Source organism: Arachis hypogaea, chromosome 1 (assembly GCF_003086295.3).
Source record: "Arachis hypogaea cultivar Tifrunner chromosome 1, arahy.Tifrunner.gnm2.J5K5, whole genome shotgun sequence".
Classification (NCBI taxonomy): Eukaryota; Viridiplantae; Streptophyta; class Magnoliopsida; order Fabales; family Fabaceae; genus Arachis; species Arachis hypogaea.
The window spans coordinates 95,860,300-95,876,065 of NC_092036.1; the positions used below are offsets into that span (position 1 = coordinate 95,860,300).

The 15,766-nt window shown below is 31.3% G+C and overlaps 1 protein-coding gene across 2 annotated transcripts; it reads right to left on the reverse strand.

Annotated features, from left to right (window-relative positions):
- Nucleotides 1-859: 859 nt before the first annotated feature.
- On the reverse strand, nucleotides 860-4,326 carry LOC112697857 (uncharacterized). 2 transcript variants are annotated; one of them, XM_025751222.3, is made up of 3 exons: nucleotides 3,288-4,326; nucleotides 1,832-2,082; nucleotides 860-1,498 (listed from the first exon to the last, which is right to left on the reverse strand). In XM_025751222.3, exons 2-3 carry the CDS (start codon nucleotides 2,078-2,080, stop codon nucleotides 944-946), a joined length of 804 nt encoding a protein of 267 aa, XP_025607007.1. In that variant the 5' UTR covers nucleotides 2,081-2,082; nucleotides 3,288-4,326; the 3' UTR covers nucleotides 860-943. The 2 variants fall into 2 exon arrangements, with proteins under 2 accessions (XP_025607007.1, XP_025607015.1); XM_025751230.2 differs by lacking the exon at nucleotides 3,288-4,326 and adding an exon at nucleotides 2,205-3,267 and having other exon boundaries at nucleotides 908-1,498.
- Nucleotides 4,327-15,766: the final 11,440 nt, after the last annotated feature.

The window sequence follows — 15,766 nt, forward strand, 5'->3', positions numbered from 1 at the left end:
TCATTTGAATTATTAACTTAACTTAATCATGTTTGTCATTATCAATGTGTTAATTATTTTTCTAACTCAACACATTTAAATGGAATTCTGTTAAAATTACAAGTGTGAGAAAAGTACGAAATTAGTTCACATGAAAAAAAATAAAAAAGAAATTATAAATTAAGAGATCCATTAACTTGATACCTTAAAGTTAAGTTAGAAGTGATGTTTTCTTATTTTATATTCATATATCATATATCATATTTTCAATATTTAAAGATGGTGTATATCCAATAAATTTTGTAACGGACTCTCGACACACATTAAATGAGAAGTAAAAACCCAACTCAACCCTTATCTATTTTCATGAAGGACAAGACGCTCTCGTAAAATAAAAGGAACACCTCGCCCTTAATTTTTTTCACAATAATTATAAATTACAAATAAAACCTTTACAAAATTAATTTCATTATTATTTAATAAATTTTTTAACAGATGAACCATATCAACTTAAAATAAAAAGATTGAAGACCAAAATATCTTTTTTTACATAAAAGACAAGAGTGAGATGCTCAAAACAAGTTCACCTTCTTCGGTTAGTAGCTATTTCCAATTAGTGTTTTTGTTCATGGTCATCTTTACAAGAGCATTAGGTTAAAACAATAATAATTAGTAACTAGCGATCTATATTCACAGAGAAGGGGGTAGGTGTTTTATAAAGTATAAACTATCCATTTTATTGGAATAAAGTAGAAACTAATTAATTATCTGCTAGGAATATCTGAATGAATGAACCACACAAATTTGTTGTGGTCCATGTAGAGTTAAACATGATACAAACAAATGATGATGAGTTATATATATATATATATATATATATATATATATATATATATATATATATATATATATATATATATATATATATATATATATATATATATATTAAACTGGTATTGAATCTTTAATTTAAGCCTTGAGAAAGCCAATGTGGTCCCTTATTCCTTCCTTGTGTTTGTGTAAATGTCACAGTGGTACTGCTCAGAGGAGTGGTGGGGTCATTGCATTCTCCTACTATTCTACTTTTCCCATTTGGTGATGAGTCTTGTGAGCATGCTAAATGAGCCACATGATCATGTTTCTTAACATGGCTACTACTACTACTACTACCTCCTATACTTAGTGTCAAATCCACTTCCATTTCTTCATTATCACAACCACCATGGTTGCTAGGACCTGCCTCACCTCCCATAAATACTTCTTCCTCACAAGCAGGCCTTTCAAGATCAAAACCTCTACTTGAGCCTGCAGCTTCCTCTCTCATCAAATTTTGATGAACATGGAAATCTAGTCCATATGAGGCTTGTGCCACTAGATGTTGTTGCTGTTCAATAAAATGAGGATGCCTTTCATCTATGCCATTTAATAATGGAGTCAGAAGTTTCTGTTGTCTTATTTCCTTTCTGAGCTCATCCATCAGCATCTTTTGCACACTGTACAGCCTGTGCAGTTCTCTTACCTGCAAAATCCAGATTCTCTTGCTGAGCAATGATCATCATGTCCTTTCTAAGACAACAAATGGAAGTGTAATATGAGTACTGAATATGATACAATACAGGTGTAACAATATTTGAAGTAGATATGCATAAGGTACACATACATAAGTGCACATAGATTAAGAAGTTTCATAAAAAAGGTTGATCATGACAATTTTCTCATATGGCTATAGATATATAAGACTTTTGACCCTATGGATTTCATGTGATGTAATATTTGTTAAGATGAGTAGTTCAATAATCATATCACATGTATTTTTGAGTATATATATATAGATAGATAGATACATACATACCTGCTGTTTGAAGATGGCCTCATGCATCTGCATTGTCCTTTTGATGTATTCAATGTTGTTTCTTTCAAGCATCCTATCCATTATTGGATCTTGCACTTTGGAACTGATTCTAGTCTTGATGAGAAGGTTATAATTGGTCAGCACTTTGTTCTGATAATGCTCCCAGACATCCACTCCACCCACTCTCAACTTGTTGCTGTCTAATGATGTTGCAAGAAGATTTACTGAATATTCAACTTTGGTTCCCATGCCTGAAAAGAAACATGAAGTTCATTTTAAACTTTGTTCAATGCTGCTTTTACCATACTTCAACATAACAATTGGAAAACTGTAAACTCATGTTTTATATAGGAATCGTTGAGAGCTAAATTACCCCAATCAAATTGCAGTGTGATCAGCCATAGTATACTTCATATATGCTGACATTATCATGAAACATAGATTCTGCCACTTCCCTTTTTGGTGCAGAGATGCATACCATATAAAAGGAGCAGATTCTATCTTTTTTTTCATGAGATAACTTGTCAAAACAGGGCCTTCCACTTTACTAACCAAAAGTAGGAGTGTATATATATATATATATATATATAGAGAGAGAGAGAGAGAGAGAGAGAGCGAGGGAGAGAGAAAGGGGGACCAAAAGAATTTGCATTGAAAATGTTCAAAGTGTGTAATCATACATTGCCGGGACACTAAAGCAGCATGAATATGAACACATTAGATGTAGGCAACAGTGAGAACAATTAAAGTGGGGGTCTGTGATTGTGTGATGGAAGCACCATTACATCTTTAGAGGCTCTCTTTGGTAAATGTCTCAAAACAAATTATAAAAACACTGATAAAAGAGACGAAAAAAATCTGTCTTAAGAAGAGACATTCTGTTTGTTTATATATCTGTCTTTAAATAAATTTGTATATTCTACTGTTTTCTACATGCCTATCTATGCCTCAGAAAAGTGATCACTTCACCATTGTTTTCTTTTACAAAAGCTACTATGCTCTTTTGAGCTACTCTAAAGACAACTGAACTTTACATCTGTTAATGCTAAAATAGGGACTTAAGGATTCAACAAGATTTGAGGATCACAACATCTATCACACACACAAAGACACTGGGGAGTTTACATGTCAAGAATACATGTGCAAGCAAGTCAACTTTTATTTTCCTTTTATGTTACTCTTGAAACTTTTGATGTGTCACTGTGGATGGATGTTTGACAATTGATAATTATCATTTCCTTATCAAATAAAACTACCATATATGAAAAACATAAGGAGCATTAAATCAAACCGCAGAATCTTCTTTCAAGCCATATATATATGTTATGGACTACTATGAAGAAAAGTAAAAGATCAGAAACTGTTCTCATTAGGATATATGTCATATCATAATATGCCTTAACTAAAAAACAATGAAAATAAAGCCATATATATTTGTATTATGGACTATGTATACCTGTAATAAGAAGTAGCAAAATTGCAGCTTTCTCTGATGAAGAAGGTCATTGAACATCTTCCTCCTTCATGCCATCATTTTAAGCCATGAATCAGCCTTAAGAGAAGTTGAAGCAGTATATTCTGTCATAATTACTATCCTTGAATCTTGTTTGAGACAAAGGAGAGATCAAAAGGTATTATAGCTCATAGACAACAAGCTAAGAAATCTCTCTTTCTATCTATCTGTCTGTCTATCTATCTTTCTATCTATCTATCTATCTATATCTCTCTATAAGCACATGTAATAACCAATCAAGAATAAACATTCATTCAACCCTTTACTATGAAACAAAACAAGCTCAGATTTAAAAATGTAACAATAATTCAGGTTATGACAGGCTGTGATGAGAAGAGGAAGCTAAGCAAGATTCAAAAAAAAAAAAAAAAACTAAAATGGAGTAGTAGAGCAATGTGTCTGTATAAGTTTGAGTAAGAGTGTGATATTGAGAGAGAGAGAGAGAGAGAAAAAGAGAGAGAGAGGTGTGTGTGATGATATAATAGAATATGTATGAATGATAATAATATAATAATATTGGTGTAGTTGTAACATTTACTTTAGTTGATTGAATATTGTGGTTCATCAATCAGTGTAATGTGGGAAATGAATTGAATTGAAAGGATAGAAAGGAAAGGGGACCACAGAAAGAAAGGGTTGTATAATAAAAACAAGTGACAGTCCTAAGCATGAGCCAATGTATGGTAGGGCATGGCAGTGCAGTGCAATGAACAAGATATTCCAGACAAACCCCTTAGCTTCTTATAATCATCATCATCATTCATCATATAATGCATCATCTATCACCAATCAAAATTAGTGCTTGCTTCTTCACTACACATTTGTTTTTACAACTTGATTACATTTATATTATTCTTTCCGTACATGCACAACAACAATAAAATATCAACTTATCTGTATGTTGGTGTTGGAGAAGATTTCATCAGAATGCCAATTTTAGGTGTATGTTGTTATTATTTGGATTCCATGTGAATTTCCCTTGCCAGCCATGGAACTTTGCTAGGATTTCAAGCTGTGATAGTGACTCATTCCAACCTTATAGATTGTGTGTATACACATGCACTCACAATTATGCTGCCTAATAATATATTATTCATATAATACAGTAACAAAATATCTGCAAAATCATAATTAAAATATAAATAAGTATTATATTAAAACATGTCAATCTATTTAACGATTTTTAACTATCATTTTTATAAATAATATTATGAGGGTAAAATCCAAAACTAAAATATCTTGGGGGGTGGTGTGGTGGACATGAAAAGTTGTCAAAATCAAAATTAAAGATAGAAATTAATATATCCTCCAACTTCGGTTGTAAAGGGAGTTTAATTTGTTCTCTCATCTGTCACGGTTTATTCTCTCTCACTATTTATAACCACAAATAATTCAAGTTGTAAGATCCTACATACATGTGCGTGCGAAACACCAAAGTTTAATGCTCAACATTATTCCTACACATAACTCATCTTATTCAATATGTTCTCATTGAACTACCTACCTAATGGCCTACACATAAATCACCATTTTACACCGCACAAATGTATATATTAACCCCAGCTTGTGCTGCCATTTTTCTTTATATAATATATATGAATGATTCAATGACATGGCTTCATACATATGCTTCAACTTCAACTTGCAGTAGTTTCTTCAAAATTTGGGTCACTCAAGGCACGCGTTGTACCCTTTCAAAGGCACAAGCCGTAACAAAGTAGACCCACCCTTCCGCACTCAATCCTACTATGCCTTTTCAATTTACTTTCATCCTAAAATAAATAAATAAATAAATAAAAATTCGCATGCAGTTGTCTCTATGTGAAGTTGAGATTTAAAAATTATTAGAGGTGGAAACTCAGGTGCAGTCGACTTCATATGAAGTTAATATCTAAAAAATTTGATTGATTTGACTAAATTTTTATCTAACGGCTCTTAAATATCAACTTAACGTGAATTCAGCTTCACCTGCGTTTTCACCATTATTAGATGATTTGATCATTAGTTATCTCCATGTGAGTATTTACTATCAAAATTAAATTCATATTTTTTAGTGTTAATTAAATAAATTTAAAATTTTAAAAAATATTAAAAATAAATTATTTTTATAACCAAATTTAACTAAAGCTTTTTTTAATTAACTTTTATTATATTAATAAACTATTAAACTAATTTAGTTAAATTTAATTATTAAAATAATTTGATCATATAACATCACCATAAAATTTACTTAAAATTTGATCTTGCACCGTATTTAATAATAAAATAAATGTACAAAATATTGATTCTTCATCTTGTTTCTATTTTCACTCTCTACACTTGAATAGTAGTCTTGTTAAATAGTGAAATATAGTACATATATATATATATATATATATATATAGTAGTACCGACACTCCCTTTACTTATCAAATAACCATCAATGAAACCTAAAACATATTCTTTTCCCATAATAACTCCAAGGAGCTAGTGGTTGATACTTTATATTATAGATATGTAATGTGTATACATTGTCACATTAATTAACCTATTCTCATCTTTGCCCCTAATAATTAAGAATAGTGCTACACATTTAAATCTGTTTATAAACTAAGTATAATCAAATTAAAAAATAAAATTTAAAATAATATTAATTATAACTAACTTTTATTATATAAAATCAATTTAATTAAATTTGATTAACAAAAAGATTTAGATGTACAGTATTATTCAATAATTAATTTCTATATTTTTGTCTTGTTGTTTGATTTTCTTGGCTTCTATCTGTATTAGTTAATATTTTTTAAACTACTTCAGGTCATGTCATGTTTCCGTAAATAACTTAAATCTCAATTAATGGACTTTGTCTGTCTTATACTCTTATTAATTATTTGGAACCTCCGTCTTCTAAAGTCTAATCTAATGGGCGAAAATGTTTTTCAAAAAACAAAAAAAAATAGAAAAAATAAATAAATTCTAACTTTTTAATTTAAAGAGACGAATACATATAAATTTTTAATTAATTAAAAATATAAAAAATTAATTTTTTAAAATATAAAATATTTAAATGTTTTCGTTCAAAATATATAAAAATAAATTTATTTAAAAAAAAACTTAAATATTATATATTTTTAATTAATTAATAATTTATTTATTTTTGAGATAAAAAATCAGAATCTATTTATTGGTTACTCCAAAAATATAACTTAATTAAAAGATGCACAGTATCGATCTGATAACAGTCCCATGATAATAAATAAATGTACAATTGGATCTTATCAGCAAGACAGGCACTTGTTTTTTATTTTTCATCTTCACGATCAAGATGGGTCCAACCGTATATTAAAATAAAAGAAAATTACTTGAAATGTGATTGGTGCCTTGGAATGTGTTGCTTTAGTTTCAATGTTTGATGAACAAATGGTTGGCACATTTAAGTGGTGTCATGATCCATGGATTCATAAGAAAGTCACATCCTCACTCAATCACATGTATGTTTGCAAAAGGCTTGTTGATAAGATTATTTGGAATGACAAGAATAATGGTTGTGCCCTTATGGGGTCCAACAATTCTTGTAGTAACACTTGTCGCTCACCTAACCATACAATATCTTCTTAGTACTCTACTACTAGTAGTAGTACCAATATTCCATCTTGTGTACAATAATATATGAGATTGATTAATGTGAATCTGTGATGGGTGTATTTATGTTTCAACAAGATATATCAAGTTAGAATGTGAAGTGAAAAAAACAAAAGGGTAAAATATGATTTTGGTTATTAAGATATAGATTGAATTTGTTTTTTAATATTTTTTTATATAAAATTATTCTTAAAGTTTAATTTAGTTTTAAAATTATTTTTATCTTAAAGACCAAAATCGTATAAAAGTGACGGCAAGAGCGAAAGTAGAAGCAGAGGTGGATCGTAGATAGCTTTTTTTTCTTCTTTTTTTTCCCTTTTTTTTCTTCTCTTCCTCTTTTATAGAAGTAGAAACACTATTTTTCTTTTATTTTTTATTTTTTTAATTTTATAAATTTTTTTGTTATAGGTAATTTGGTTCAAAATTTTAATATTTAAATAAAATGATGATTTTAAAACTTGATTTTAAATTTTAGGGACGATTTTATATGTAAAAAAAATATTTAAAACAAAAAAGTTTTCGATCTATACCTTAGAAACAAAAATCATACCTAACCCAAAACACAAAATAAAAGTTTTGGTTATTTTTATATGATATCTCATTCAAATTAAATGCCAATTATTCAATAAATAAATAAAAGGTGTGTTGAGGATCTAGTGGTCACTTTGTGACTTGACCTGTTTTTGGGATCAGTTGTTGTTTAATCAGTTAAGATTCTTTTGCCAAAGGGGTTGATTAAAGGAGCAATTGAAATTAGATTGTGGCTTTTTGGCTTAAGCATGCTTAGGTTAAAGCTAAACCTACTTTCCTTTTCGATGATTGCTTAAGGACAATGGAGCACACTGCTTTGGATAAAGGAATCTAAGACATCATGCCTACCTTTATCTTAATTAAAGTGATGATACCAATATAATAAATTAATAATGTATTGTTAAAAATATATGAGAGATAGATAAATCTTTTTGTACGTTTGTATCAATGTGACATAATATAAGTACTTGCTGGCTGCTGCTATTAATTAAGTAGCAATTACATGTAAATAAAAAATCATTTATTAATCGGGGATCGATTGGGAATTAAGTATTTAGTATTTTATACATTTTGTTATTAAATTATTATAAATAAAATTAATTATTTATTTATATGTATAAATGTATACAAATTTATAATAATTAATCTATTATATATATATTATTAATTTTATAATTAAAATGCACTATATATTACTTTTTCATTGCAATTGAAAAATCAAATTTTTTTCTAAAATTAAAGAGTTCTCTCTTCCTCTTTTTCTATCTCTCTCATTTCTTCATTTAATCACCTACTTTATCTTTCTTATATATCATTATCAATAGCTAATTATAAATTTGACAATTAAAAAAACATAAAACTTTTTAATTAAAATTAAAATTAAAATATTAAACTTGAAATATAGTCATATTATTGTTAATAAAAAAATATTCTCGATTAGGACAAACAAATTCGAAGTATTGAAGAAATAATAAGAAGTGAAGCAGATGTCGAAAAAGGTACACGTGCAAGCATTAGTTGGGAGTTGCTCGTCATGGACTCGATTTTAGATTCCTTCTTAAATTGAACGGGCCTAATCAAACAGGTATTCGAATGAGAAATCGAATAGTTGCTCGAATAAGGGAATAAGGGATCGAACGGTTACATAGGTGGAGAAGTTAAAGACTTTCACCACGTGAGGAATTGATGGGTAATGTTTTATTAACAAAAGAGCAGAAACGATTACTTAGGATTGCGCATACAAGACGGCACCCTGTAATTAATAATTGTTTACAAAAGTAAACTATAAATACTATAAAGTGTTAGGAATAAGGGTTGGAACGTTGCTTCAGAAATTACTCACGCATTCTCACATTTTAGAGACTTTCTGAGTTTGTCTCGAGTTAATTATCTGTAGGGTTCCTTCCACATGTTTTTACTTTCCATTTACATTTTCTGTAAACTTTACCTTTCAAGCAAATTTATGTTTTAAGCAACAATTTAACTTTCAAATGCAATTTATATTTCAGCACATTTAAGTTTCATGTCAAAGCCTTTTGACCAAATCGAAAGCACTTTACTGCTTTTTTTTTATTTTAACGCAATCTTTGCGATTTAAGTCAATTTTCTTTTCGAATTTGTTGTTTTTAACTTATTTTATTCTTTTACGAATTTTAGTTTATTTTTTATTTTAATATTCGTCTAATCGAAGATGCTTTGATACACTAATAGAAAACTGATACCGGCAAAAGAGAAGTTGGTTTCGCTCCCATACCATTAGAATCGAACCACCATCAATTTGCTGAAAATCGAAAAAATAAGTATATTATATTATTAATTTTACAACCAAAGTGTGTCACATGACACTCTCTCATTAAAATTGGAATGAAATATTTTTTTTCAAAATTAATAAACTATCTTTCTCCGTCATCTTATCTATCTCGCTCCCTTTCTCTATTTCTCTCCATCATTTTCACTTTTCACTCTATATATAACTTATAATTTAAATTTTATATTACCAATTTGACAAACCAAAATGTGTCATACAAAATTCTTTTATTACAATTAAAATAAAATATTTTTCTCCAGAATTAAAAAATTTTGTCTCTCATTATTCTTCCTTATATTTCTCTCTCATTCTCTATCTCTCTCTATCTTTCTATTTTATAAAAAATAAAATTCATAAAATAATATAATTCAAATAAATTCATAAAATTATAAAAAATACATTAAATTTATAATTAAATATAATTAAAAAAATTTCATAATATTATTCACATAAAAAATATATTATTATATGTATATTTTTAAATTTTTTATTTAATTTCAAATTTTACTATTCATCTTTTTAATTTTTGTTTTTACATCTCTTTCTTCAAATATTTATATAATTTGAAGAGAACACTAATGTTATGACTAATAATTAGAAGCAACATTCAATTATTTCAAAAGAATTAATTTTGAGTTAATTTTATAACTATTAATATAATTTTTTAATAATAATATCTAACTATATTTTTATATATACAGATAGAAAGAAAAATATTTAAAATAAAAATATAAAAATTAATTATTTTATATCTGTAACAAATTTAATACTTAATTAAATATAAAAGTATACACATTTAATTATTTAAAATTTTAGATAATAAATATTAAAATTAATATTAGTAAAAAAATTAAACTTTTTCACATTAAAAATAATAACTAAAAATTTTATTATTTAATTTTTTAATTTACAGATATCCTGATCTTTTTAGTCGACAAAAATTTTTATCTCCTAATTTTTTATAAAAATAGTTTAATTTTATAAATTTTTTCTGTCATAATCTATGATGCCAATGACAAAATCAACGTAATTTTAAAAATTTTATATTTTTGTAATATTATTATGCAAAAATACTAGTTTAATAAATAATTTTTAATATAAAAATATTTTTTATTAAGTATTAACATATGGAGAGGAAAATTAAAAATAAAACAAGATCGTTGTAAAAGTTTGAAGAGGGAAACCAAAGATTGCACATCCAAATCAGCTCCCACATTAGACGCATCAGATTCGTAGCATCGAGCTTATAAATTATTATGACATCCCCACCGACCGATAAGGTTAAATAACACTATCATATCTAAATTTAAAACTCAAATGGAATCTCTTTGTATTTTGGGCCCAAGGCTTATCTTCTCTAGATCCAATAATACACTCTTTATTAGTACTATATTAAAAAAAATAGTAATATCATCCACGTGTTTTTTCAAAGAAAAAAAAAATCTATAAGGGATTTAAGGTAGAAAGTATTTTATTTAATTGCAACTCTTTTTGAAATTTTTATTTATAACTTTTTAATAATTTGTCAACAAAACTCTTTTTTTAGTTGTGCTCTCTTTTCGATAATATTGTGTAAGCTCCCTGAATTATTCTAGTTATTGTTGTGTGTGATGAAATTTTTTAGGTATAACTTGTCCAATAATTAAAGCTGAATTTTATTTTTTTACAAAAGAAATATATTTTTGATAGATCAGATATATTTCAAAAATAAAAAACACATAACGTAGCTACTTGTAAAAAAAAATTTTGAAATAAAAAATTCAACACAATAATATGGAATCGCTAAAAATATAAAATTATTAAGTAATAAAACAAAAAATTAAGCTGTAATTATCTTGGACATTGTTATGGACAATTTGTCACTAACATTATTACATTAGGTATCATTTGTTTTGAGGTACTGAAACATAGATTGTGAGATTGAGACTCAATATCATATTTAATGGTTCAGAGATTAGTACTACACTTTCTGTCTCTGTCCCCAAAATTTCAGTATTTCAGTACCTCCAAAAAGTAGGGACACAGGAGACTAAAATTTTTAGAGATAGAGACTGAAATTTTAATAACATTTTATACCTAAAATACCCTCATTTTAATTAATTAATTTCAATTTTACCCTTTGTACAAATTAAATTAAAGTTTCATTCTTGTTTTAATTTTTGTCTTCCACCTTACACTAAATATAATATTGAGATTTATTTTAATCTTTACTCTTAGTTTTTGCCTCTCAATCTCAGTTTTTTCGTCTCTTTCTTTTCAGCAAACTGTCACGGTAAATTTTAGAAGGTTAAATTTAACAGTGTTTGTATAGTTTTCTAGAGTGTTTGAGAATGCTCTAGATGGTTCCGAAATGTTCTAGAATGTGCTAGAAGGTCCCGGAATACTCTAAAAGGTTATAGAATACTCTGGAAGGCCATAGTGTATCCTAGAAAAGTGTGGATGTATATATGAGTATAAAGAGTAGTATGGAAGAATCTAGAAGTATTTAGAGAGTTATGGTATGATGGATATTTGTAAAGAAGGTTCTAGATGATTAATATAGACTGTTGATTAGATTTAATCCTAACCATCCATTGAGGAGGTGGACGGTTATAAATAGGGGTGAAAGTTAGAGTTATAGGTGTGTGAATCATTTGTAACAAACACTTGAGCAATAAAGTGTTCTTTCTACCAAACTTCCTTTCTCTTGTGTTCTATTGTGTTCTTAGCTTTCTTGTTAAGTATTGAGGGTTAGGTTGACTTGGTCTTATCTCAAGAGGTTGAGTAAGTCCGAGTGCCGGCACGGTAGCGTTGGAGTGTGTCCAAGGCCGTGATAATTTGGCATCAGAGTAAGGTTCGAGAAGGAGCACAAGTGGTTTGTGGGTATGACTTCTAGTATTACCATGGAGCATGTTGAGTCTCAAAGAGGAAGGGATGTTATTCCTTCTCAATGGGGAGGCAAGAAGATCCGTTCTTCAAGTGAGCCTAGAGGTAAGGACTCTAACTTCTTAGAAGAAAGAGTTTCTATGTTGAAAAATGTTCTATCCTCTATGGATGAGCGCTTCCAAAGGATAGAACATGACAAAGAGACCCTCGAGGCTCACGTGTTGGGAGAACTAGATGCTTTCAAAGAAAGCATGCTCCAAATCAAAGAAAAGCTTGAGAATTCCTTGAAACTGTTTGAGGAAGTTCGAGTTTGGTTCAAGGAGGTAAAATCTCGACTAACCATTATAAGGGAGATGACAAAGATTGATCTCCCAAAGCCAAAGGAGTTCAAGGGCGTGAGGGACGCTCAAGAGGTGGAGAACTTCCTATCGCAAATGGAGAGGTACTTTGAAGGCCAAGGGGTGATCGAAGAAGCAATACAGGTACGCACTGCAGCTCTCTACCTTTCTGATAATGCTACTTTATGGTGGAGGAGAAAGTGCGAAAATATGAAGAAGGGTACTTGCAACATAGCTACATGGAAAGATTTCAAAAGGGAATTAAAGAGACAATTCTTTCTTGAGAATGTGGTTTATGAAGCGAGGAAGAAGTTGAGGAAGTTGAAGCATAAGAGTATAATTAGCGACTACGTAAAGGAGTTCACTACTCTCACGCTTCAAATCCCCAACTTAGCATCAGAGGATGCATTGTTCTTCTTCATTGATGGACTCCAACATTGGGCAAAGCAAGAACTATAAAGAAGGAATGTTAAGGATGTTGATGAAGCCATCGTGGTGGCCGAATCACTCACTGAGTATCATAGGGGAGACTCTAAACCCAAGTCTTCCTCCAAACCTAGTTCTACTAAAGGTGGGGGAGACAAGGAGAAGAGTTTTTCAACCAAGAAGGAAGGAAAATACTCTTCAAAGAAAGAGTACGAGAAAAAGAAGAAGGCTTTCGTGCCCAAAGGAGGATGCTTTGTGTGCAAGGGACCACACCAAATGAAGGACTGTCCCAAGCTAGGGACTCTGGCATCTATCACCGAAGAACGAGGGTTCAATCACAAGTGACTGAATGTGTTGGATCTGTCCAACTCATGAATGCTGTGAAGGGAAAGGAGACAAACCCTGTAGAAAAGAAAGGCTTGATGTATGTCAAAGTCTTTATCAATGAAAAACCCGTCATGGCTATGATCAACACTGGTGCTACACACAACTTCATCACGTCTGATGAAGCAATGGGGCTTGGGTTGAGATCACTGAAAAGAATGGTTGGTTTAAACCCGTGAATACCAAGGGTGAACCCCTCAAGGGAGAAGCAAAAGGGGTTGAGATGACTCTTGGTTCTTAGAAGGGCCTTGTGGATTTCTCAGTAGCACCCATGGACGATTTTAAAATAGTCATCGGGCTCGATTTGCAAAGGAAGGCAAATATAATACCTATGCCATACTACAACATAGTATGCATCATGGAGAAAGGGTCTCCATGCATGGTCCCTACAATCTCAAAAGTTTGAGAAATTCCGATGCTCTCGACCATGCAACTCAAGAAATATTTCAAGAAGGGGAAGATGATGTCTTTGCTACAAGAGGAGTCAGCGTCCAAAGGAGAAGTTGTTCCCCCTAAAATCAAGGAAGTCCTTGAAGAAAATAAAGATGTGATGCCTCCCGAGTTGTCAAAACAACTACCACCTAGGAGGAAGGTGGACCACAAGATTGAATACAAGTCGGGCAAGACTAATGTGGTAGCAGATGCGCTGAGTCGCAAAGCTGAGTTGGCGGCCATTTCTATGGTTGAAGGAGATATTGTGCATACCATCAAGGAATGGTTGCATAACGATCCATTATCCAAGAAGTTGGTGGAGTTGGCTAGAGAAGGTAAGACCAAAAGATTTTGGTTAGAAAACGACCTTCTCTACACAAAAGGGAGAAGACTATATGTTCCTAAGTGGGAAAATCTGAGAAGGAAGTTGGTAAGAGAATGCCATGACATCAAGTGGGCTGGTCACCAAGGTCAGCAAAGGACCTTGGCACTCATTGAATCTTCTTATTATTGGCCTCAAATGAGGGATGAAGTGGAGAGCTATGTGAAGACTTGTCTTGTTTGCCAACAAGATAAGATTGAAAACAAGACACTAAGCGGGCTGTTGGAACCTCTGCCTCCATCAGAGCGACCGTGGGAAAGTGTCTCTCTAGATTTCATCTCTGCCTTACCGAAATCCCAGGGGTTTGGATCTATTCTCGTGGTAGTGGATCGATTTTTGAAGTATGTTACTTTTATACCCGTCCCTACTGATTGCACTACAGAGGAGGCATCACAACTATTCTTCAAGAATGTGGTGAAATATTGGGGATTGCCTAAGAGCATCATTAGTGATCGAGATCCACGCTTCACAGGACGACTATGGACAGAGTTGTTCAAACTCCTTGGGTCGGAGCTTCATTTTTCAACAAGCTTCCATCCTCAAACCGATGGGCAGACTGAGAGAGTGAATGCCTTACTTGAGTGTTACTTGAGGCATTTTGTAAGCGCTAATCAGAAGGATTGGACAAAACTCTTAGACATTGCTCAGTTCTCATACAATCTGCAAAGGAGTGAGTCCACAAGAAAGAGTCCGTTCGAGATTGTGACTGGACAACAGCCGCTTACACCTCACTCTCTTTCTTCTTCTTACTCAGGAAAGAGCCCTGGAGCTTATCATATGATTAAGTCTTGGGAAGAACAAGCAGATGTCACTCGTTCTTACCTTGACAAAGCTGCAAAGAGGATGAAGAAATAGGCAGATAAGAAGAGGAGGCATGCAAGCTATCAAGTGGGAGACAAGGTAATGATCAAACTTCTTCCGCAATAATTGAAAGCCTTTCGCAAGGTTCATAAGGGTTTAATCCGCAAATACGAAGGGCCATTTGAGATCATTGGACGTGTTGGGGAGGTTGCTTACAAAGTACAACTCCCTCCCTCTATGAAGATCCATCCGGTCTTCCATGTGAGTATGCTTAAATCATATCATAAAGACCAAGATGAACCGAGTAGAAGTGACTCGAGTTGTGCTCCACCTGTGGTGATTAGGCCCTTTGATAAAGAAATCGAAGAGATCTTAGCTAATCGCGTCGTGCGATGAAGAGGAGTACCACCAAGTATCCAATACTTGATCAAGTGGAAAGGACTCCCGATAACCGAAGCAAGCTGGAAAACTCGTGAAGATCTGTGACAATTCCAAGAACACCTAGAGTGCTATCATGAACAGAACGCGACGAGGACGTCTGCACATTAGGTGGGGGAGAATGTCACGGTAAATTTTAGAAGGTTAAATTTAACAGTGTTTGTATAGTTTTCTAGAGTGTTTGAGAATGCTCTAAATGGTTCCGAAACGTTCTAGAATGTCCTAGAAGGTCCCGGAATACTCTAGAAGGTTCTAGAATACTCTGGAAGACCATAGAGTATTCTAGAAGAGTGTGAATGTATATATGAGTATAAAGAGTAGTATGGAAGAATCTAGAAGTATTTAGAGAGTTATGGTATGATGGATATTTGTAAAGAAGGTTCTAGATGATTAATCT

What these genes read in the sequence shown, in the direction of transcription:
- LOC112697857 (XM_025751222.3), bottom strand. Translation starts at nt 2,080, where the DNA reads ATGGGAACCAAAGTTGAATATTCAGTAAATCTTCTTGCAACATCATTA. An exon ending in AGGCCATCTTCAAACAGCAG is followed by an intron (nt 1,499 to 1,831) that starts GTATGTATGTAT and finishes TGGATTTTGCAG; the next exon opens with GTAAGAGAACTGCACAGGCT.